Source organism: Hyla sarda, chromosome 8 (genome assembly GCF_029499605.1).
Source record: "Hyla sarda isolate aHylSar1 chromosome 8, aHylSar1.hap1, whole genome shotgun sequence".
Classification (NCBI taxonomy): Eukaryota; Metazoa; Chordata; class Amphibia; order Anura; family Hylidae; genus Hyla; species Hyla sarda.
This window is the reverse complement of record NC_079196.1, coordinates 38830687-38855215: the sequence shown is the minus strand read 5'-3', so window position 1 is coordinate 38855215 and position 24529 is coordinate 38830687. Positions and strand designations below refer to the sequence as shown.

The following is a 24529-nucleotide window of genomic DNA, read 5'->3' as shown; positions in this document are numbered from 1 at the left end:
GTGTAAGATCTGCATAACAGAGCCCAACCCCATGACCAATATAAGCACTGATCTCCTAGTTCTGCACTTGTTTACTAAGCCTATTAACCAGCTCAAGGGCAGCCAGGGCACTATACTTTCATCATTCCTCGGCCATACGTGCCCTACTACATAGGGTGATGCTGACAGATGTTAGGGTACGTTCACATGGGCAGATTTTTTTGCGGGTTTTCCGCTGCGTATTTGAAAGGGGGCGGGCTCTTCACGGCTGTCCGCAGCAGATTCCGCCGCGGATAATCCGCCACAAGCCCCATTGAAGTCAGTAGGGACTGCGGAGAAGAGCCCGCCCACTTTCAAATACAAAGCGGAACCCCGCAAAAAAATCAGCTCGTGTGAACGTACCCTTAATATGTAAAGAGGTGCTCTGAGGAGCATAACCTTTCCCTTAGGATAGGGAATAAGTGTGTGATCTCCTGTACGGGGCCCAGCTCTCACACTGAGCTTACCATCCAGCAGCTTCTCTCCTGAGCACTCTGGCCCCCAACCTAAGAGACACACTTGTGTGGCGACTCACTCAGCAAATCACCAGCTAAGATGGTCCCCGTCTCGGCCAGTGATTGGATGAATGGCCGGTCACTCTTGCTTGTTCCCAAGGGTGGGAGCCTCAACACTCAGGAGTAGGGCAAGTTCCATGCAAGAGCCAAGCCCTGTACAGGTGAACGCATGGGGCCCCAGCAGTCGAACCTCCATGATCCATATCCTGTGGATAGAAGATAAGTTGTATTCCCACAAGAACTCCTTTAAGTCTATTAAAACTAAAACTTTGCGATGAACAAGCATGTTGCCGTTTTCTTGCAGTACTGTGTCATCACAGTAAAAATGCTGCAGTACAACATGTGAATACAGCCTTACAAATAACCGGCTTGTTTGGCTGATGTTTACCCCATGTAAGTATTAGCCCTCGACTGCAGGTACTTTGTCTGGGGTTACGGTCATGAGGACATAGCCAGTACATGTGTTCTGGGTTACATTGAAAATCCAAAATACCATTGAAAAGTTTTTATAAAAATCCAAACTGCAGGTCAATTAACTTTTTGAACAATTCTACAGTGTGTTGATAGATTTGTTCCAATCTCATCCACTTTGCTGCTTCTTTATTCTGCTGTGAATTTTCCTTCTTCAAATACATATGAAAAATCGGCAGTAAATCTACTACATGGGAACATCTCCTAAATATAGGGGCTCTGGTTTGTCACCTCCTTCAATTAGCTGGAGCAAAGAGCAACTACATTGACAAGATTTGCCTCTGCAGGACCCCGCACATCCACACATTATGTGGTAACTGTGTAGCGCTTCACTTGTCCTGTGGGGGCACTGCAGAGAAACTGAACAGTTGTTGCCAGGTTCCCCAGCAGATTATATCTTATTGCTGAGGGTCTCCATAGCAGGAACACCATTGATCACCTTAAATTTTGGGGATCTTTTTCATAAAATAGGATTATGAAAAGAAAACAGTCTTCCCTGATAAACACCATTTTCCTTAAATAGTTTTTAAACATGCAAATTCAGGAACAGTACATTATATATATATTTATACAGCACTTTAAGTTTAGTGGTACCGCTTCCTATGTTGTACAGTAACCTTATATTCTTGAGTGTGTATAACTCACAGTACAATGTATATATACAAAGTGCATGGAGTGGCGGCATTGTCCAGCACCGAGCTATGTGCACATGTGCAGTTGCTTCCTGATGAAATGGGAGATCAGCTTCTGAGGTCGCCTCTGAAATTCTGTGAGGACACTGTGACTGTGTGTGATCTGATCCCCCTGCAATCTGTCAAGAAGAGTCACGCAGACCACAGCGGCTAAAAGAGATGGAAGGTTATAATTCTGTTAATGTGAATTACTAATCAAAAAATATCTACCATATAATATCAATCTAAAGTGCTGTACCAAGGATACCTGGCGATGTGGTAATCTGGATAGCAGGTTTTCAATATTCTTATTCAGAATTCTCATCTATCCTCATACAGATTGATTGTCCTAGGATCCTCATAGGCTAACAGGTCTCACTTCTCATCCCCCCCATACACATATACACTTGGTATGGCCAAGCATACATGTGTTCTCGATGAAGAGTGGGGAGAAAGTCGAATGCCACACACCTCTACTGTCAACTTACCTACCCGAAAAAAAAAGCATAGGGCAATTGAAATCCAACATGCCTGATCCTTCTCTCCCCCAACATCTGCCATCAGACTAGTCAGAAGGCCACTATACAAATCGAAATGTTCATCCAATCCAGCTTTGGCCAACACTTGTCTAATGTATTTGGTCAACTTTATTCTGGTGGACCTGACTGCCCATTTAGTTCAATATGAACTATGTAATAAATCATTTCTGATAGTGCTGCAAGAAAATAGAGCCCCAGATTACCCCAGTGATTACAGCTGATGTTGGTTGATTTTAGCAGTGAGACATTAAGAATCAGCAGAAACATAGAGGACATTATAGAAGAGTACTGAGCAGTCTAAACTGTGACTCAACCCCTGGGGTAAGATCTAATACAGTAAACTCATTGCAGACTCTGCAGCTTTGGTCTTTCTCCAATCACTGTTATCTCCCTCTTTGCCACTACCTTCTCCATAGACTTGTATGGGCAGTATGTAAACTGATCCCTCAGTGAGATGCTAGTTTGTCTTGTAAACACCACATTGAGCTACACCACATTTTTCCCCCCAGAGTTTATTGGAAGTTTAGCAGGGGTAGCATTTTTCTCTGATTTGATATATTACAAAGTTTCTTACATTCATTTGTACTATTGATTTATGCAAAGTATGTTGAAACCTCAGAGCCCTTTTAAAGTTTGTTTTAAAAGGTTGGACCTGAGTCTTCTCAGCATTCTCCTACAATAATGTGATTCAGAGAATATGTATGTTATATTTATGTTATATTAGGACGTTTACACAAGGTGGCACTATACACAGCTATCATGTGCGTTGCATCTGGATTTGCTGGTTTAAGCAGTGGCAAGTCCAAGTGTTGATGGCAATTAACGGTAAATTGCAAGCGCTAATGGCTGACTACAGCCACTAGTAGGTGTAAATAACAGCTCATGGTGGGGGTGGCACCTGGCATTGCTTAGATTGCTTAGCACGTTCAGGTGCTAGGTGTACGTTGGAGCCGAGGACAATACCGCTGTATAGAACAATGCCATAATAAGAGGCTTAAAGGGGTACTCCGCTGCTCAGCATTTGGAACAAAATGTTCCTTATGCTTAGAGCCGGCGCTGGGACCTTTTGACGTCATAGCCCCGTCCCCTCAATGCAAGTCTATGGTAGGGGGCGTGACAACCCTCCCATAGACTTGCATTGAGGAGGCGGGGAGTAACGTCACGAGGGGGCGGGACTATGACGTCATGAACTCCTGGCAACGGCTCTAAGCATTCCGAACATTTTGTTCCAAACGCTGAGCAGCGGAGTACCCCTTTAATCTAACCAGGGTCTTTGTCAGGCAATGATATTCTTTGAACAGTATCGCCGGGTAATTGCTTCAGAAAATACATTCACTATTCTAATAATTGTTTCAATGATCCAAGTTTGTTCATATTTTGGGAAATTAAAAAAAAATGCATCAGAAACCACAAATTCAACTGCAATGTGAGAAAGTGGCCTCACTGTGATAACGGAAGGTTTCATTCAATCTACGACGTCTACAATGTTCTTACATAGATAGAAATCTCCAGGCAGAATCCACCAATATAGAACATAACATCAAACAGAAACCCATGGTCACTGTCATTAGTTTCAACCTGCACATTGGTTTGTTTATAAAGAAAAAACATTACCTTTAAGTCCGCACAAATGGCACATGGCGGCGAAGACCGAAGACTCCATCTCAATGTTCCTGACTCCAGCAATGTACGCCTTCTGCAGATACTCGCATTTTTCCTCCTTCGAAAATGAGCAGAGCGCGCCGTCCAATCTCCCCTGACCTTAGAAATAAATTACTTTTACCTCTCTTGTCCGTATTTCATTACTCACAAACAAACACGCAATTATTTTATTTCATATGAGTCATTTCTGCTTTGTAGTCTATGTTTACTGCTATCGGGCATCACGTAATAAATGGACTGCTATCCATCCCAGAGAACAAATACGGTGGTAGGCCAGGTTTACACTTGTTTTTTTTTATTTTTTTTTTGCTTTTTTTGCAATTGCACCTGCGCGGCAATTTTTAGGACAAAAAAAAGCAGCAGCCAAATATCAGCTGCAAGTCAATAGGGATTTGTGAAATGCAAAACTTTGGAATTTTTCTGCTTTTTTGGGCTCAGTGGCAGATTCTCAAAATTGCAGCTTGTTGAGACTATGCTTTTTTCTCTCTATGAAAACATGGGGGTTTTCTCCCGTAGAAGTCCATGGGAGAGAAAAAACGCTAGTGTGAGTTTGGCATTGGTGTTTTTACATAATATTTTTGATGAAGAGTTAAAAAAAAGGGATGGACTAAATAAAAAATAAATAAAAAAAAGGTAAAAAATGAAAGAAAAAACACAAAAAAGCAGGAAATCACAGTGGTAGTTTTTCTGGCATTTTTTTTTTCGGGCGTTCTTTTTGGGCCAAAGAAAAAATGCTGGCAAAAAGCCATAGGGGAGCATTAAAGGAGATATCTCATGGAAAAAAAGTTTTATACCGCAGGGGGGGGGGGGGGGGTCCAAGCGCTGGGCTCCCCTGCAATCTACTGTATGGGCCCTTTCCTCTCCCCTGGAGCGCCTCGTAACGATCCCCGGCCGAAGCGGGGGCGGCCATGCACCCTCTATATATCTCTATGGGAGAGCCGAAGATAGCTGAACGGCTCTCCTATAGAGATGTATGGAGGGGGCGTGGCCACTACCGCTTCGGGCAGGGGTCGACGCACTTTGTTCACGGGGGCAGCAGAGGGCCCGTTCAGGAGATAGGGGATAGGTTTTCTTTCCATGAGGCTATTTCTTTTTATACCAAAAATGAGGGAGGACTGCACTGGAATAGGTCCACAACCTGTGGTTCTTCAGGTGTTACAAAACTGCAATTCCCAGCATGCCTTGACAGCCTGGGTCTGTACTAGCATTGATAAAACAGAACACTGCAATGTGATACAATTGCAGTGTACTTTATAAGTGGTCAAAAAAAAAAAAAAAAGTATATCTATATATATATATTAAATTTAAAGTTTTTAGTGGTGGCAGTAGAGTAGTAAAACAAACTATAAATTTGATATTGTTGTAGTTGAACAACATTTACATGTAATTCAGCCCACACAATTGCACTATGGGCCATTTTTGTTCAAAGTGTTCTGCTTATTTCATAATACATTACATTAAAGGGGCACTCCAGTGAAAAAAAAATGTTTTCATATCAACTGCCTCCAGATTTGTAAATTACTTCTATAAAAAAAAATCTTAATCCTTCCAGTACTTCTCAGCTGCTGAAGTTGAGCTGTTCTTTTCTGCCTGACCACAGTGCTCTCTGCTGACACCTCTGTCTGTCTCAGGAACTGTCCAGTGTAGGAACAAATCTCCATCGCAAACCTCTCCTGCTCTGGACAGTTCCTGAGACAGACAGAGGTGTCAGAAGAGAGCACTGTGGTCAGAAAATAATAACTTCAGCAGCTGATAAGTACTGGTAGGATTAAGATTTTTTTTAAATAGAAGTAATTTACAAATCTGTTTAACTTTCCGGAGTACGCCTTTAACTTTTCCCAACCAGGTTGCCTCCAGCTGTTGCAAAACTACAACTCCCAGCATGCCCGGACAGCCTTCGGCTGTCCGGGCATGCTGAGAGTTGTAGTTTTGCAACAGCTGGGGCCACCCTTGTTGGAAGACACTGCATACTGATGTAAAAGCTGCCTATGGTGCCTTTATGAAAACAAGGCTATTGTGGGTCAGATTGTACTTGTCAAGCTTCTTAAAATCGGCGAATACCGACAGTATATGAAAGTACCTACCTTCATAGAAATCATAGGTGCACATGGTGTGACCAATGATAGTCGGGAAGTCATTGATCTCCTTGCTGCAGCGTAGAAGACTTTCCGCCAGTTGCTGGTCAAGCTGAGTGTTCCTGATAACCACCTTATCTAAAATAACCTGCTCGAACTGCGGTCTGAAAAACGCGTCCACTGCAATATCTGTGATCACAACCGTTCCCGGTTCAATGCCTGCAACACGCACATTAATGTGGATCAATACCGGATCAATACTGCATAATAAGTCATGTAACAGAGAAGGGAGTATTACCAACAAGGTACAAATGAGTCGCTGCCCATAGTGACCTTTATTTAGTAAGGACGTTTATTAAATCTTGGAGAAACAAATACAGTGTATCCCTCAAGTTACAATATTAATCTGTTCCAGGACGACCATTGTATGTTGAGACCATTGTATGTTGGGACCATAACTCTATGGAAACCCGGTAATTGGTTCTGAAGCCACAAAAATGTCATCCAAAAAGAGGAAAAAGTGAGGATTAAAGAATAATAAATAGATAACTAATATAGATAAAGCAAATCCTTACATATAAAAGTAATAAAGATCTGCTGGGAGCTGTAATCACTGTCTATGTAGAGGACAGGAGCTTCTTCAGGGTCCTGTACAGTACACAGTGTCCTAAAAAAGTATCATGGAGTCGCCCTCAACTGGTGTCCAAAGGAGCAGCTAACCCTGGGACAGGTAAAGAGTACAGAACATGTAATACCATCCTGTACTGTAGGGGGCGCTACCAGACAGCAGTCAGTGCATACACTTCAGTAATACAGGTAAAGAGTACAGAACATGTAATACCTCTCTGTACTGTAGGGGGCGCTACCAGACCCCAGTCAGTGCATACACTTCAGTAATACAGGTAAAGAGTACAGAACTTGTTATACCTCCCTGTACTGTAGGGGGCGCTGCCAGACACCAGTCAGTGCATACACTTCAGTAATAAAGGTAAAGAGTAGTACAGAAAATGTAATACCTTCCAGTACTGTAGGGGTGCTACCAGACACCAGTCAGTGCATGCACTTCAGTAGTACAGGTAAAGAGTAGTACAGAACATGTAATACCTCCCTGTACTGTAGGGGGCGCTACCAGACACCAGTCAGTGTATGCACTTCAGTAATACAGGTAAAGAGTAGTGCAGAACATGTAATACCTCCCTGTACTGTAGGGGGCGCTACCAGACACCAGTGTATACACCAGTAATACAGGTAAAGAGTAGTACAGAACATGTAATACCTCCCTATACTCTAGGGGGCGCTACCGGACAGCCAGTCAGTGAATGCACTTCAGTAATACAGGTAAAGACTAGTACAGAACATTTAATACCTCCATGTACTGTAGGGGGTGCTATCAGACACCAGTCAGTGCATACACTTCATTAATACAGGTAAAGAGTAGTACAGAACATGTAATATCTCCCAGTACTGTAGGGGGCACTACCAGACGCCAGTCAGTGCATGCACTTCAGTAATACAGGTAAAGAGTAGTACAGAACATGTAATACCTCCCTGTACTGTAGGGGGCGCTACCAGACTGCAGTCAGTGCATGCACTTCAGTAATACAGGTAAAGAGTAGTACAGAACATGTAATACCTCCCTGTACTGTAGGGGGCGCTACCAGACAGCAGTCAGTGCATGCACTTCAGTAATACAGGTAAAGAGTAGTACAGAAAATGTAATATCTCCCAGTACTGTAGGGGGCGCTACCAGACACCAGTCTGTGCATGCACATCAGTAATACAGGTAAAGAGTAGTACAGAAAATGTAATATCTCCCAGTACTGTAGGGGGCACTACCAGACACCAGTCAGTGCATGCACATCAGTAATACAGGTAAAGAGTAGTACAGAACATGTAATACCTCCTTATACTGTAGGGGGCGCTACCTGACACCAGTCAGTGCATGCACTTTAGTAATCTAGGTAAAGAGTACAGAACATGTAATACCTCCCTGTACTGTAGGGGGCCCTACCAGACACCAGTCAGTGCATGCACTTCAGTAATACAGGTAAAGAGTAGTATAGAACATGTAATGCCTCCCTGTACTGTAGGGGGCGCTACCAGACACCAGTCAGTGCATACACTTCAGTAATAAAGGTAAAGAGTAGTACAGAACATGTAATACCTTCCTGTACTGTAGGGGGCACTACCAGACACCAGGTAGTGCATACACTTCATTAATACAGGTAAAGAGTAGTAAAGAACATGTAATACCTCCCTGTACTGTAGAGGGCGCTACCAGATACGAGTCAGTGCATGCACTTCAGTAGTACAGATGAAGAGTAGTACAGAACATGTAATACCTCCCTGTACTCTAGGGGGCGCTACCGGACAGCAGTCAGTGAATGCACTTCAGTAATACAGGTAAAGACTAGTACAGAACATGTAATACCTCCCTGTACTGTAGGGGGCGCTACCAGACACCAGTCAGTGCATACACTTCAGTAATACAGGTAAAGAGTAGTACAGAACATGTAATATCTCCCAGTACTGTAGGGGGCGCTACCATACACCAGTCAGTGCATACACTTCAGTAATACAGGTAAAGAGTACAGAACATGTAATACCTCCCTATACTGTAGGGGGCGCTACCAGACACCAGTCAGTGAATGCACTTCAGTAATACAGGTAAAGAGTAGTACAGAACATGTAATACCTCCCTGTACTGTAGGGAGCGCTACCAGACTCCAGTCAGTGATTGCACTTCAGTAATACAGGTAAAGAGTACAGAACATGTAATACCTCCCTGTACTGTAAGGGGTGCTACCAGACACCAGTCAGTGCATACACTTCAGTAATACAGGTAAAGAGTAGTACAGAACATGTAATACCTCCCTGTACTGTAGGGGGGCGCTACCAGACACCAGTCAGTGCATACACTTCAGTAATACAGGTAAAGAGTAGTACAGGACATGTAATACCTCCCTGTACTGTAGGGGGGCGCTACCAGACACCAGTCAGTGCATACACTTCAGTAATACAGGTAAAGAGTAGTACAGAACATGTAATACCTCCCTGTACTGTAAGGGGTGCTACCAGACACCAGTCAGTGCATACACTTCAGTAATACAGGTAAAGAGTAGTACAGAACATGTAATACCTCCCTGTACTGTAGGGGGGTGCTACCAGACACCAGTCAGTGTATTCACTTCAGTAATACAGGTAAAGTGTAGTACAGAACATGTAATACTTCCCTGTACTGTAGGGGGCGCTACCAGGCACCAGTCAGTGATACACTTCAGTAATACAGGGGTTTTACCAGTGAATGCCCATTCTGATTGTTCAGTTCTTCAGGGTATTGACACGTTTCACAGATCCGGGCTGTCTGTAGTATTGTATGTTGAGTCTGGTTTCAAGTTACAATGATCCAGAAAAGACCATTATATAATGGAAACTATTGTATGTTGAGGCCATTGTAAGTTGAGGGATTACTGTATATTAATAATATGTTAATAGACAGACGCTATTTGAGGGGTCGTATTGATCCTAATGGTGTTAAGTATTAATAAAGGAGGGATCTGATCACATTAAATTGCTATTTATTCCAACTGGAAATGACATCTGTAAGGTGTTCTGCACACTTAAAGGACACACATTTAATATTACATAAATCCGGAGCTGTACTCTCTGCACATGTCTGTGTTAGTGAATACTTACATTACTCACAGCTACTAATACTACTAGAGCATCTTTTGTTGGTGTATCAGTCCTTTACAAACACTTTTTATATCATGTAGAAAATAACTTCATGTAAAAGGGCACTGTCCACTGAGGACAAGCAGGGCTCTGTACACTGAGGACAAACAGAGCTCCGTGCACTGAGGACAAGCAGGGCTCCGTACACTGAGGAAAAGCAGGGTCTGTACACTGAGGACAAGCAGTGATCTGTCCACTGAGGATAAGCAGGGCTCTGTACACTGAGGACAAGCAGGGCTCTGTACACTGAGGACAAGCAGAGCTCTGTGCACTGAGGACAAGCAGGGCTCCGTACACTGAGGACAAGCGGGGCTCCGTACACTGAGGACAAGCAGGGCTCTGTACACTGAGGACAAGCAGAGCTCTGTGCACTGAGGACAAGCAGGGCTCCGTACACTGAGGACAAGCAGGGCTCTGTACACTGAGGACAAGCAGGGCTCTGTACACTGAGGACAAGCAGGGCTCTGTACACTGAGGACAAGCAGGGATCTGTACACTGAGGACAAGTAGGGCTCTGTACACTGAGGACAAGCAAGGCTCTGTACACTGAGAACAAGCAGGAATCTGTACACTGAGGACAAGCAGGGCTCTGTACACTGAGGACAAGCAGGGCTCTGTACACTGAGGACAAGCAGGGCTCTGTACACTCAGGACAAGCAGGAATCTGTGCACTGAGGACAAGCAGGGATCTGTACACTGAGGGCAAGCAGGGCTCTATACACTGAAGGTCTGTGATTGACCAGTCAGGAGCCTGCACAGAGCCCTGTTTGTCCATCCACACTTCCTGTATTTTGTTTGCGTATAGAGACACAGGCAATAGCTGCAGGGACAGCATTTATTTCACTTAAACATATACACATTTTTAACTGAATTATATTACATATATACATATACTGTATTGTTATTATCTACATTATGTAAAAAGTGAATGGTGTCATATCCATACACTGGGCTGATTATAAGGAGGAGACTGGATGGGACCCTATTGACTAATAAGGGAGAGTTTCTAGGCATGCTCTGTGACCTGTGCAGCGTTCAGTGTGCAGGGAGGGGGAGGACAAACATCCCAAGAACAATCCCTTTAAATCTTTTTGGCCATTATTTTTATCCAGGTGCTTTGTGTGTATGATAACTTGTCATCAGCACATTCACTTCATAGATTTCTACAGAGAAGTTGAACCTGTGGATGGTTTAGAGCTGTCTTTCCCAACCAAGGTACCTCCAGCTGTTGCAAAACTACTACTTCCAGCATGCTGGAAGTTGTAGATTTGCAACAGCTGGAGGCACCCTGGTTGGGAAACACTGGTTTAAAAGAAGCTTAAACAGAAACAAACACTTTGTCTCACTGCTGGAGTTTTCCTTATTTAACATATATTTCCTAATATATATTCGGGGGAAGGGGAATGTTCATTCATGTGAATGGCAAGTAAATCTTGAAAAAGCCAGGTTGTGGAGCAAATCACAAGGACATCTGCTTGATAGTTGCAAAGGTATCTTCATTAAGGCAAAGTACTACGCGTTTTGAGGCAACAGTGCCTCTTCTTCAGGTAAAAAGGCTTTATTAAGCCAAATAATTATGCATTTCGAGGCAACAGTGTCACTTCTTCAGGTAACAAGCGTTTTTACCTGAAGAAGAGGCACTACTGCCTCAAAACGCGTAGTGTTTTGGCTTAATAAAGATACCTTTGCAACTATCAAGCAGATGTCCTTGTGGTTTGCACTACAACCTGGCTTTTTCAAGATTTACTTGCCACTTACAGTTCGGCAGATGATGCCCTGACGCCGACTCCAGGAAGCAGCACCACATCTTCTATTGGTGCACATATAGTTGTTGTATCTTACACAACTCCACCAGGTGAGCAAACCTGTGATAATAACTACACTTCAGACGCAATACAATTTCTTGCGCAAACTGTATTATGCCATAGGAATCTCTGTTTCATTTCAGAACACTTTGCATTCATGCGAATGACATTGATGATCCTTACCGATTCCCCCCGATGTCCCGATACGTATAATGGTCACATCTTTGCACTTGGCATGATGAAGAAGCTTAATGAGCTCATGCAGCATTATGGAGATAGAGGGGATTCCCATCCCATGCTGTGGAAATAGAAATCTCCAGGTTAGGAATGAACATCTCTACATATATATATTTACAAATCAGCCGTTCACACTACAGAAAGTCCGGGCAGAGTCCACTTACAGCAGCCTCCTCCGGAATCGGTGCTTCTCTGGCGAATTCTGACGGAAGATAGAACATGCTCAATCTACCGGCGGAATCCAATCCCGCTATAGGACTTCCATAGTGTGAACTGAGCAGCAGAATCCCATTGAAATCAATAGGATTCTACTGCGAGCTGAATCCTGACCGAAATTCCGTGTGAATGGAACCCTAGTACAACCAGCATCTGATATGGTCACAAGTTCTCAAACATCTCCATTGGGTCTATATACCTCCATACAAATTAATGTAGCACCAAACAGACCAGTAGTGGTCAACCCAACACGAAGATGGACCCGTACCTACCACCCACCATTTTTTTATTTATTTTTTTGCCAAACTGTCCTACGACATGATCAAGTAGGGATAAAAAGGCATTTTTGGGAGACTTTGTGGCCCATTTGGGTTGGGGCTGAATAGTGTCTCATGAATGGGCATGCAAGTGTTGGAAGGTATAAGAGCCTCAGATGTGGACTTTGAGGGGAATTTATCAATTGCTTTAACCCTAGTTTTGTTGTTTGGCGCTTTTCTTTGCGGTAGTGTTGTTTTTTTTCTGCGCCAAAGGTTTGTGACTTTCATACAGAGGCTTCTATATATATTTTTAAAAAAAATTAAAAAAAAAGTCCACACAAAGTTGTGATTTAGGTGATTTTTTTTTCAGGAATTTATGATTTGCGACTTTTTAGTTTGTAGCAACCCCCGCAAACTGAGGCGCAAATCTACACCAGCCCTGACCTGGCTGTGCACATTTGTCCCATGGGTACAAAAAAAAAAAAGTCAGAGGCACCATATAAAGGGGAGTACTGAAGAAAAAAAAAATGTGTACCACACCATATTTATCACATGCCCTGCACCATTTGATAAATTTGGCGCACGTACATGTAGAGAAAAAGTGATGCGGATGTCCATAGCAACCAGATCGCTTCTTTCATTTTTAAAAAAGGCCTCTAAAAAATGAAAGAAGCGATCTGATTGGTTGCTATGGGCAACTGCACCACTCTTCCTTCACACAGGTTTTGATAAATCTCCCCCACAGTTTCCACCTCACAAATAAAAGGGGTAAAAAGACGTTCTTCTACACCACTCTTGATAAATTCCCCCCCTGAGGAAAAGTTGACCAGTTGCCCATAGCAACCAATCAGATCGCTACTTTCATTTTTAAAAAATAGGCCTCTAAAAAACGAAAGAAGCGATCTGATTGGTTGCTATGGGCAACTGGTCAACTTTTCCTCTAATCTCCCCCTATATACTGTACAGTGTTCAATCAGGACAAGGACAGACTTCAAAAACTCTATTTACCAACCTAAAATCTGCTGACAGTGATCAAATACGCCAAGTGTGAACTCGGCCTATAGTGTACAACAAGGGACATGATCCCATAAGGCAGTGTTTCCCAACCAGGGTGCCTCCAGCAGTTGCAAAACTACAACTCCCAGCATCCTGGGAGTTGTAGTTTTGCAACAGCTGGAGGCACCCTGGTTGTGAAACACTGCAATAAGGTGAGCAGGCCTCTGGTTTAGCAACAACAAATACCGTATTTTTCGCAGTATAAGACGCACTTTTTCTTCCCCAAAACTGGGGGGAAAAAGTTGGTGCGTCTTATACGGCGAATACACACCTATCGCGGCGGTCCCTGCGGCCATCAACGGCCGGGACCCGCAGCTAAAACAGGACATCACCGATCGCGGTGATGCCCTGTATTAACCCTTCAGACGCGGTGATCAAAGCTGACCACCGCATCTGAAGGGAAAGTGACACTAACCCGGCTGTTCACCGCGGCGGTCCCGAACAGTCCGACTGAATAGCCGGGTTAGTGCTTACAGGACACCGGGAGGGACCTTACTTGACTCCTCGGTGTCTTCTCCGTTCAGGGATCCCCTGTATGGCCGGCGCTCTCCTTCCTCGTCATCACGTCGTCGCGTACGTACGTCGGCGTGCGTAACGACATGATGGCGGCGACGGAGAGCAAGGATACCCGGCCGGCAGCAGAGACGTTCCGGAGCGACGGGGACACGGCGACAGCGATGGAGCGACATCCAGGGCAGCGGTGACGTGTCCGGAGCGGCGGGGACACGTGAGTATTACCTCCTATGCAGTGGTCTTCAATCTGCGGACCTCCAGATGTTGCAAAACTACAACTCCCAGCATGCCCGGACAGCCAACGGCTGCCCGGGCATGCTGGGAGTTGTAGTTTTGTAACATCTGGAGGTCCGCAGGTTGAAGACCTCTATTGGGTTTAAAATCTTTATTTTTTTAGATTTTGCCCCTAAAATTGGGTGCGTCTTATACGCCGGTGCGTCCTATAGGACGAAAAATACGGTAAGTTCCCACTACTTCTAAAGATGCAATGTAATGACTATAAATAATAAAAGAAAGTCATTGAAGCCTGGCGACTATTGATGGTATCTGCGCAGTTTTACTGTCTTCCATTTTTCTGATAAAATGACACTCACGCTAATAGACAGCACGGGCCCGGCTTTGTACATGCTGTATCTGTCGGTGCCGGCACAAATATCAGTTATGTCGCTGCCATCTCCGGTCAGGCCTAACTCCTGGTGCATAAATATCGCAAAATCCTTCATTCTGTTTGGACTTCCACCAATGCAGACAAACTGCGGAAAAAAAGGGGGAAAAAAAAAGACTCAGAATATAGGAGTAGTAGTTTTTACGGCTTTATCTCCTGCAGGAAAATTATAATTCTACTGCATTGACAAAATAACCCCCCCCCCCCCAAAAAAAAAACAAAACAAAAAAAACACATTGTTATATGGCGGTCTATTGCGGAGTCCTGTAGGATTCTAAGGCAAATGAGGAGAATATATAAAAAATATATATATAAAAAAAATAGAGCAACAAAATATTAGAAATTGCTATTACAATAGATGGCCTATCCTCTTATTTAGTGTTTCCCAACCAATGTGCCTCCAGCTGTCCAGGCAGACTGAGAGTTGTAGTTTTGCAACAGCTGGAGACACACACACATGTTGAAAAACACTGCTCCTATTAAAGAAGATATTCAGTGGGGAAAAAAAATGTATCCCTTATCCGCATTTTAGGGGATAAGTAGCTGATCGCGGGGTGGAGGTGAGGGGTCTCAGCGGTCGGACCCCCCGCGATCAGCTACTTATCCCCTAAAATGCGGATAGGGGATACATTTTTTTCCCTCCCGTACAGGGCCATGGCTCTTTTTCACACAGGCAGGGTCTTGTATTGAAGTTTTGTTCTTTTCGCTTCAAAAAGGCGATGCCAGGCACACGTGGCAACCTCTGTAACGACGACCATTTTGAATTACAAATCTGCTGCTCAGGTCGAGAGGATTATTGCTGTCCCTGAGGGAAAAACTTAAAGGGACCAATCATCAAATTTTACCACATATAACGCCTGGCAATACGTGATTTACGGTAAATTCTGTATCCTCGCCGTCCCCAGGGGACTTTTTGCCCCCAGGGATGATGAAGATATGAAGTTATAAAGTCGCCCTGCAAATGGCCGCCCTGCAAATAGTCGCTCAGGCCGTGTCCCAACCCCATTGGCTTGATTGACAGCTCGAGTCATCGCTCTTCTCCCTAAACAGACGGAGCAGAGCAATGGCGCGAACCGTCAATCAAGCCGACGGGGCGGGCCCACAGCCGGAGAGAAGGTGAGCGACGGGTGCTGGTAAGTATAAGTCCCCGCTAAGGAGACTACTTACAGGGCGGACGAGGGAGACTTTATAACTTCATATCTTCACCATCCCTGGGGGCAAAAAGTCCCCCGGGGACGGGAAGGATACAGATTTTACGACAAAAAAGAAGAAAGAGTTCGCTCACCTACTCCCATGAACAAAATCCCGATCCCCCGCTGGTCCAGGTGCTGTCAGGGCATTGCTGCCGCAAACAAGGTAGACAGAGAAACAGACTTCACCCACTCAGGAGCACGAGATGCTCAGCACTTCTGGACGCCAGCATGTGTAAAATACAAAAACTTTATTTCTTTCTTCAATATCAAAACATGATAGGGGTACAATTTGTGGTAAAAACAGACCGACGCGTTTTAAACGCGTCGGTCTGTTTTTACCACAATTTGTACCCCTATCATGTTTTTATATTGAAGAAAGAAATAAAGAGTGAGTGAAGTCTGTTTCTCATACAGATTTTACCATATACAACGCATTGACAAGCTTTATACGTGGTAAAATCTGACAACTGGTTCCCTTTAAGTCATGTGTAGGATGAGGTCTGTGTTAAACGGGTATTCCAGGTAAAAAAAAAAAAAAAAAAATACTTTTTTTTTTTTTTTATATGATCTGGCTCCAGAAAGTTAAACAGATTTGTTATATACTTCTATTAAAAAATCTTAATCCTTCCAGTAGTTGTCAGCTGCTGAAGTTGAGTTGTTCTTTTCTGTCTGACAACAGTGCTCTCTACTGACACCTCTGTCTGTTTTAGGAACTGTGCAGTGTATGATCGAATCCCCATAGCAAAGCTCTAATGCTTTGGACAGTTCCTGAGACAGACTGAGGTGTCAGCAAAGAGCACGGTTGTCAGACAGAAAAGAACAACTCAACTTCAGCAGCTGATAGGTACTGGAAGGATTAAGATTATTTTTATAAAAGTAATTTACAAATCTGTTTAACTTTCTGGAGCCAATTGATATATAAACATTTTTTTTTTCTCCTGGAATAACCCCTTAAGCTAAAGCAGGGTATATACCAGTAAAATACAATGTATTCAGAAACTCTTCAGACCCTTTCCCTTTTTGCTCAAACTAGAAAAATAAACACAACCCCCCCCCCCCCCCCCCATTATACATTCAATACCCCATAATGATAATGTAAAAACATATTTAGAGTTTTGGCGAATTTATTAAAACGGAAAGGCTAAAATTTAGCATGGACTTGATCACCTCTGAGGTGTTTCTACACCATGATGGGAGTCACTTGTGGTAAATGCAGGTGATTGGACAGGATTTGGAAAGACGCAGCCCTGTCTATATAAGGTCTCAAAGCTGACAGTGTATATCAAAGCGAAAACTAAGCCATGAGGGGGAAAGAACTATCTGTAGAGCTCAGAGACAGGATTGTGTAAAGGCTCAAATCTGGAGAAGGTGACAAAAATAATTTCTGATGCACTAAAAGTTCCCAGAAGCACAGTGGTCTCTATAGTTTTTAAATGGAAGAGGTTTGGAACAACCAACAGTCTTCCTAGAGTTGCCACCAAATGAAGTAAGCAAGAGAGAAGAACCTTGTTAAGAGAGGTGACCAAGAACCCAATGGAATGAAACCTAAAAATGGCTTACACCGACGGTCCCCATCCAACCCGATAGAGCAGGGAAGAAAATCCTCAATCCAGTTGGGTAAACCTAGTGGCCTCATCCCCAAGAAGACTGGAGGCTGTAATCGCTGCCAAAGGGGCTTCAACTACGTCCTGAATAAAGGGTATGAATACTTATGTCACTGCAAGGTTTTAGTTTTTCCTTTTTAAAAATGTGCAAAGATTTCTAACAATTTCTGTTTTTATTGTGTCATTATGGGGTATTGAGTGCAGAATGATGGGGGAATTTTTTTTATATTTTTTTCTTTTTTACTATTTTTAGCACAAGGCCGCAACATAAAAAATTATAGGGAAAAAGTAAAAACTTTCCAAATACATTGCATATGTATATTTTGTAAGAGCCTTTACTGCACTTTAAAAAAGTAAAAAAAAAAAAAAGCAGTATATTATTTTCAGATGACATAGCAAACCCTGAGGGCGTTCGGTGAGTGTTTTTCAATTCCTACACAGAATAATAAATATTTATCCTTAGATAAGGTGGGGATAGACGGTAATGCTCCGGATCATTGTTTTCACTAGAATAATGCACGTTGCGAATGTTAGGGGTGACATGTCCAGTCCTCCAAAAAAATATGCTGAGTAATCACTTCCCACCGCAGGAGTACGGGAGCAGAATAAATGACTGCTGCCCACGCCTGCTCTGGAGAATAATCCTCCGGCAGAATATAGGAAAAACTATAACAATATATACGTGAGCGGCAAGAGACGGCGCAAGGAGTTATTCTTAGAAAAATCAACAATTCTATCCACAGGACGTATCTCCGACTGCGGCTCGAACCAGAGGCGGGAGACAAACTATAGGTTGCTTATGCTAATTTTTTTTTATACGTGCAAATATTACAAAATAGAGTAAGTAATGTTAGTAAACAAATATAGGATACTCTATTCTTCTCCCTGTATCTGGAAGCTTTTCAAAATATACATTATTTATATATAATTTCCTAATTTTCCCTTTTACACATAAATCTCCAAATCTAAAACAAATCTCTTCGGAGTTAAATGTTCATTGCACTTTCCAAATATTGCATAAATTGTGACCCTCCAGATGTTGCAAAACTACAACTCCCAGCATGCCCGGACAGCCAACGGCTGTCCGGGCATGCTGGGAGTTGCAGTTTTGCAACATCTGGAGGGTCACTGTTCTATGGTAAGTACAATGTTACCTTAAAGAGTACTAGTCATGGTAAACCTCCCTGTTCACTCCCCCCCATCATGATAAACCATGCGCATGTGGCGCAATTTCTTTTCTTTTCTTAATTTTTTTTTTTTTACTCTTTATTTTGAAGTAGTATTTTCTATTACATACATAAAACATACATAAAACATAGTAACATTCAAAAGGTAGGAAAAAAAGAAAGTTAAGACACATCTTGGCGACTGTTGATAATCGTTATCTTAATGCTTTTTAAGTAAAAACAGACGGAAGGGCGAAGAAAAAAAAAAAGGTGGGGGGGGAAGGAAGAAGAATAGGTAGCCATTTTGCCCAGAGGATGGTAAACTTTGATAATTGATTACTGGCGGAAGCAATGGATCGCTCCATAGTGTAGTTGAGGTGTGCAATGTGGCGCAATTTCCACGGCGGAATGATCTGTGCGGAAATTTCCATTCCTCTGACTTGTCAATTCTTTCTGTGGAATCCGCTTTGAAATGCATTGCCGTCTATGGAGGCGGCGCATTTCTTAATGTCTGTTGTCTACGGAATGTCCACTAGTAAGTTTTCTGGGCAGACATTTTGCCATGTGAACATAGCCTAAGTGTTATGTCTCACCCCAGAGCTGGATTCATAGCTGACAATGCTCAGTACTGCTCTATAACGTCTTCCATGCTGCTGCTGCTACTTCTGCTGCTTTTGATGGTGTGCTGTAGAGATATAGGGGAGTGGAATCTCCTCTTCTGTGTGTTCAATGTATAGGGGACATCATAGCAGCTAGTCTACACCCACTAACCCAGGGACAACTGAAATTTAGAGATGGAGACTGCATAGGGTATAACTGGTAAAAAAAATACCATATATAAGTTTTATAATGATGAGAAATAATACTACTGCTATGTACACACAAAACAGCTTATCCTAAAAAGTCACCTCAAAGTGCAGTTATGTTATAAATTGTGAAATTATAACTGCTGCAGCCACCACTAGGGGGAGCCGTTGGCTGTCCGGGCATGCTGGGAGTTGTAGTTTTGCAACATCTGGAGGGTCACTGTTCTATGGTAAGTACAATGTTCCCTTAAAGAGTACCTCTCATGATCTTGTTAAATTTTATAATCCTCCGAGTTCACTGCCCCCATCATATAAACCACCCCCTGCCTTTATTTATTTATATTATTTTTTTTGTTTTCTACCTTGATATTGCTTTGTATTTTCTGCTCTGTCTCAGTCAGATTCACAGACTGGGAAGGGGCGTTCCCCAGCAGGCGTGACATCATCTGAAGCCATACAGGGGAGAACTTCCCTCACTCTGCTACACACAGCCCAGAGCAGTTCAGTGTGAGATGAGCTATGATTGGCTAAGGCTGCACCCCCCCCCCCTCAGCACTCCAGACTGCATTTTCTGATTTTAGACTCCTGCCAGGCAAGCAGGAGTCCAAAGTCTGTGCAAGAGATGGGGGGGGGGGGGGGGATGTGCTCTGTATAAGTAGGGAGACACCTAGTGGCAGCATTTTTAAACACAAAAAAAAAAAAACAACAACAGAGAAACCTTTTTTTTTTTTTTAAACAAAATACATTACAAAGATTCCCAATAGCAAAAATTTGTTTTAGTGATAGTGCCCATTAAAATGTCTCTCAAAATTATACATACAGTGATCAAGTTAGTTACCTTAACATCCCCAAACATAGAGGGCAGGTCATGTGTTCGTGTTCCCAAGTCAAAATGGTAGAGGATGTCCTCTGGTAACAGGTCCAGATGGGGATTTTTGACATATCCAAATCCAGTGCTGAGGAAGAGAAACAGATGGCGTTGGTCTCCATCTTTTTACAATATACCGGTAACCTATACATGATCACATCCTTGATATATGATAGAATCAATAACTATCAATAGCTTCCCTCCATCACTAGTCTGGTGTAACGCAAAATACAGTACAACATAAAGTATATACTACAAAAGACAAAAACCCAATCTCCTCGACAGAGATGTCCGATGCCAAACAGGATATGCACTTCCAGGCAGGGGTCAAGTCCTGGGAAAAAAAAGTGTGGGAACTCACCCAAGATTTCCACTTAATGGGGTACTAGACATCTTATACCCTATCCAAAGGATAGGGGATAAGATGTCTGATTGTGGTGGTCCCGCCGCTGTGGACCCCCATGTTCTCCCTGCTGCACCCGGCATTCATTTAGAGCATTGGGTGCAGCGCTGGAGGCTCATGACGTCACGACCCCTCAATGCAGGTCTATGGGAGGGCGCATGATGGCTGTCACGCCCCGTCCCATAGACTTGTATTGAGGGGGCATTACTGTGATGTCACGAGCCTCTTCCCCGCATCACCAGTCATCCAGCACGGAGCAAAGCTCGCTCTGTGCACCAGATGTCTGGGGTGCCGCAGCAGAGATCGCGGGGGTCCCCAGCAGCAGGACCCCCGCGATCAGACATCTTATCCCCTATACTTTGGATAGGGGATAAGATGTCTGGGGCGGAGAACCCCTTTAAAGGCTGGTCCTGCAGGACTCCTGCTAATGGGAAGTGCGTTCCTGCTGTGGAAAAAGTGCTGGAACTCTGTTCCCATGAGTTCCTGCAGGACTTGAGCCCTGCTTCCAGGGCTACATAGATTGTAAATGAGTTTTCTTGATGGCAGGATATCAGTATAAATCTCCTGCCCACTTTGTAGCCCGAGACTACATCAATCAGGGTACAGATCTACCAAAAGTTCCATAGACTTGTATCCGTATCCTGATCACTGTAGTCTTGGGAGATTCCAGCAGTTATCCTACCACCGGAGTGTGAGCGGAGTAATGCCTTAAAATAAAAAGATTTAATTAGGATTTAAAAAGATCTTATGCTCCTCTCCCCATAAGACCTTTTTAAATCCCAATGAAATCTTTAAAAAGATATAAAGAAAAAGTATATATAACGAAAAATAGGAAGAAATAAAATAAAATATAATTAAATAAAAAAAAGCCTGGCTTTCTTAATCTGTAAACTAGGGAAGATTACTGCTCATTGTAAAACTTTCTCTTTATAGCTTCAGGTACAAAGTGTCAGGTCTGGAATACAAGTGTCATTGAGTTATTTTGGGCCTGTGGCACCTCCTACAGTACTGAAGGGTGTTACACCCTGTGTTGTTTACCGTTTCTCCGCCTTCCTGGGCAAAAAACCCCCGACAAAACTGTCTAATATACTAACCTTAGTATGGATCTAGTCCGACTTTTGCTGTATTTTTAACCACAACAGAGTCTAAACAACACAGAAAAAAGTAGCAAATCTTTCCATTATGGTTTTTGTTAAAAATAATGATAAAAAAAAAAACACAACTGTGTGTAAACCTATACTAATAGGGCAAAATGTGAATTAGACCAAAGGGCTCATGCACATGGATGTATTATAAGTCATTATGTATCTGTTACATACAAAAGGCCCATAATATGTGTAACCGATTTTAAACAGTTTTTATATGGATTTTATAAATATTTTTGCATCTGTCAGGAAAAACCTGTCAGGTAGGATTTACCCTAAGGGTATGTTCACACTGCGGAATTCCGCGAGCAGAGATTCCCTCAGACGGCTGCCGCCGAAGATCTCCAGCGGTAGGACCGCGGGGCACCCATTGATGGCTATGCAGTACTCGTGGAATTGTATGCAAAGAATGAACATGTTCTTTCTTTGCGCGGAACAATTGCAGTGGCGGAATTGTTCTCCGCTGAAATTTCATAGAGTGAACGGGTCTCGCGGAAGACCAGCTCACACTGATGGGAATGTCCATTGCGCGGAATTCTACTTGTGGAATTCCGCAGTGTGAACATACTCTAATGCTGTATGTGTAAGCTGGGTTCACACACAGTATTTTGATCAGTATTTTTAGCCAAACCCAGGAGTGGAACCGACACATAGAAAAACTATAACAAAATAGATTTGCAGCTTTTTCTGGGTTTTGAACCCATTTCTGTTTTTGCCTAAAAATACTGAACGAAATGCTATGGACCTCCTGAACTATTGGAGTTCAATGTAAATTTAGGTGCCAAAAGAATTGCATTCCATTTTGTTTATTAATTTTTTCCCCTGTAATTTCTCACTCACATCAGTATATATTACATATATACACACACACTGCATTGCATGCGTGGACATTGCCTCAGGATGGGTCCACAGGACGTTTTTTACATCCAACAATTGTAAAACCAGATGATGAAAAATCTGATCAAATAAGATGCAAAAAGTAAAATCCGATGGCTATAAAAATCGTGGAAGTTTCTTGAACTTTTCAGTCTATTCCAAAGTTACTGTGATGTGTAAACAAGAATAAAAAATCCCACATGTTTAAACTGCTGAAAACGTTCCAGTAACACAATTCACATAGACATGAATGGTATAAAATCAGATACAACTTCCATCTGGTTTACAATCAACCACGATTTTCCACCTGACTAAAAATCTGATGGAAACATAATAGGATGAAAACTGATGCATCTTCTGAACACGATTTTTGTACAGAAGTCGATAGATATAACAAAAAAATAATTAAAAAATATTAACTAGTCAGATGTAAAAATGGTGATGTGAACTCAGCCTTGGGAAGATTTTTCCTTCAAGCTAAAATAACATAAAACACACACGGTTGCTAAAAACTAGTAGAAACAACAAGGTTTTTTTTACTGTTATTTTACGGAGTGAGGTTGCCCGTGTGTGTATGTGGCCTTTTAGCCCCTACAGCAGATTAATAGGTTTTTCGTTAGCATCTATCCCTCTATGGACAATTCTGACAGCCCCATCTCCATCCACTTATCAGGACAGATCAGGGACAGACAGTAGCTCTGACTAAGGGCAGACATAATTCCCAGGCTTTTATAGCGCATTTAGCATTCATTTTCTATCACCCGCTCTTCCACAACGTGCACTTACTTTACATAATTGTCCCTTTCAGGCAAGTTTGAGCTGCTGTTATCTGCTAAGATTGGAGCCATTGCTTATTTCCAGAGCTGTTTCAATCCACAATAATATGTTCCTTGGGTCTTTTCTAACTGTTGCTGCAGATTATACAAACTAAAGAGAAATACTGTCCTGATGTCATCGGGAGGGAGGGTCTTATATAGAAGGTGATGTCATAGGAGGAATGTCCTCTCCTGGCCTCTGATTGGCTGCTCCTGGGGGGTGTTGTCTGGGTTTATTTGGTAAATATTGGTTAATGATTAGTCTTAGCTGAGTGTCTGGGATTATTTGCTGGTTACTCATCACGGTTCTTAAAGCCTCAGATTATTTAGAACATTCTGTTTACTGTAGTGAAAGGCTGGAAATGTGTAGTAAATTCTGGTTACTGATTATTGTAAAAAAATGCTAGGGATTATATAGAAAGTTCTGGTTACTTATTACTGTAAAATAATAATAATGATAATAATAAAAATAATATACATAAAAGATAGTGTCTGAAAACTTTTCAAATGCTTTGTATATGTGTGTGTGTGTGTATATATATATATATATATATATATATAAATATATATATATATATATATATATCACTTCATCTAAATGAGTAGTTTGAGCTACAGCCGCAAGAGGTCACTGACAAGCCCCCTGTAACATCATATTGTCTGTGTAAGGTGCCATTATTGCTCTACAATAGTAATTTCCTCCTCATTTTTTTACAATTTAAGAGAGAAACGTAACATCTAAAAGATAATAATTCCCATTTTAAATGCAGCTAAATGGACATATATAAGAAAATTTAAGTGGTCAGGAATGGACCTGGTGCACAGGTTGTCGGAGATGAGCAGATTCTTCTACAGACTCATAATACTCATTTATCCAGATTACGCACTAATGGACATTGGGTTCCAGTTAAATCGGAGGCCGTTTTGTGTAAAACTACAGGAGACTGAATACTATGGAATAAAAGCTCTTCCAGGTTTTATTATGTTCAATAATTACTTGAATTTCAATTCTCTCGCTAAAATGAAATAAAATTGTTCCCTCGAGGTTATTTTATTTGCATAATTGGGAGCGGGCTCAACTCAACACAATTTTCCGGGACTTTTACACTCATAGACTATTTTTAGAATAGGTCAATAAATATGCAATTGGGAGGTAACAACTCAAAGTACCCCCCGAGTCATGGGCCACTGTGGCCTCTTAATTTTCTCTACTAGGCCG

The 24529-nt window shown here is 42.5% G+C and overlaps 1 protein-coding gene across 4 annotated transcripts; it reads right to left on the bottom strand.

Annotated features, from left to right (window-relative positions):
- Nucleotides 1-933: 933 nt before the first annotated feature.
- On the bottom strand, nucleotides 934-23416 carry UPP2 (uridine phosphorylase 2). Of its 4 annotated transcripts, XM_056534463.1 has the most exons (7): nucleotides 23282-23416; nucleotides 20042-20159; nucleotides 14364-14522; nucleotides 11675-11789; nucleotides 5961-6170; nucleotides 3829-3975; nucleotides 934-1846 (listed from the first exon to the last, which is right to left on the bottom strand). In XM_056534463.1, the coding sequence occupies exons 1-7, from the start codon at nucleotides 23341-23343 to the stop codon at nucleotides 1704-1706; spliced, it is 954 nt and encodes a 317-aa protein (XP_056390438.1). In that variant the 5' UTR covers nucleotides 23344-23416; the 3' UTR covers nucleotides 934-1703. The 4 variants fall into 4 exon arrangements, with proteins under 4 accessions (XP_056390438.1, XP_056390440.1, XP_056390439.1 ...); XM_056534465.1 differs by lacking the exons at nucleotides 14364-14522; nucleotides 20042-20159; nucleotides 23282-23416 and adding an exon at nucleotides 13214-13259; XM_056534464.1 differs by lacking the exons at nucleotides 14364-14522; nucleotides 20042-20159; nucleotides 23282-23416 and adding an exon at nucleotides 12990-13021.
- Between the last annotated feature and the right edge of the window lie 1113 nt (nucleotides 23417-24529).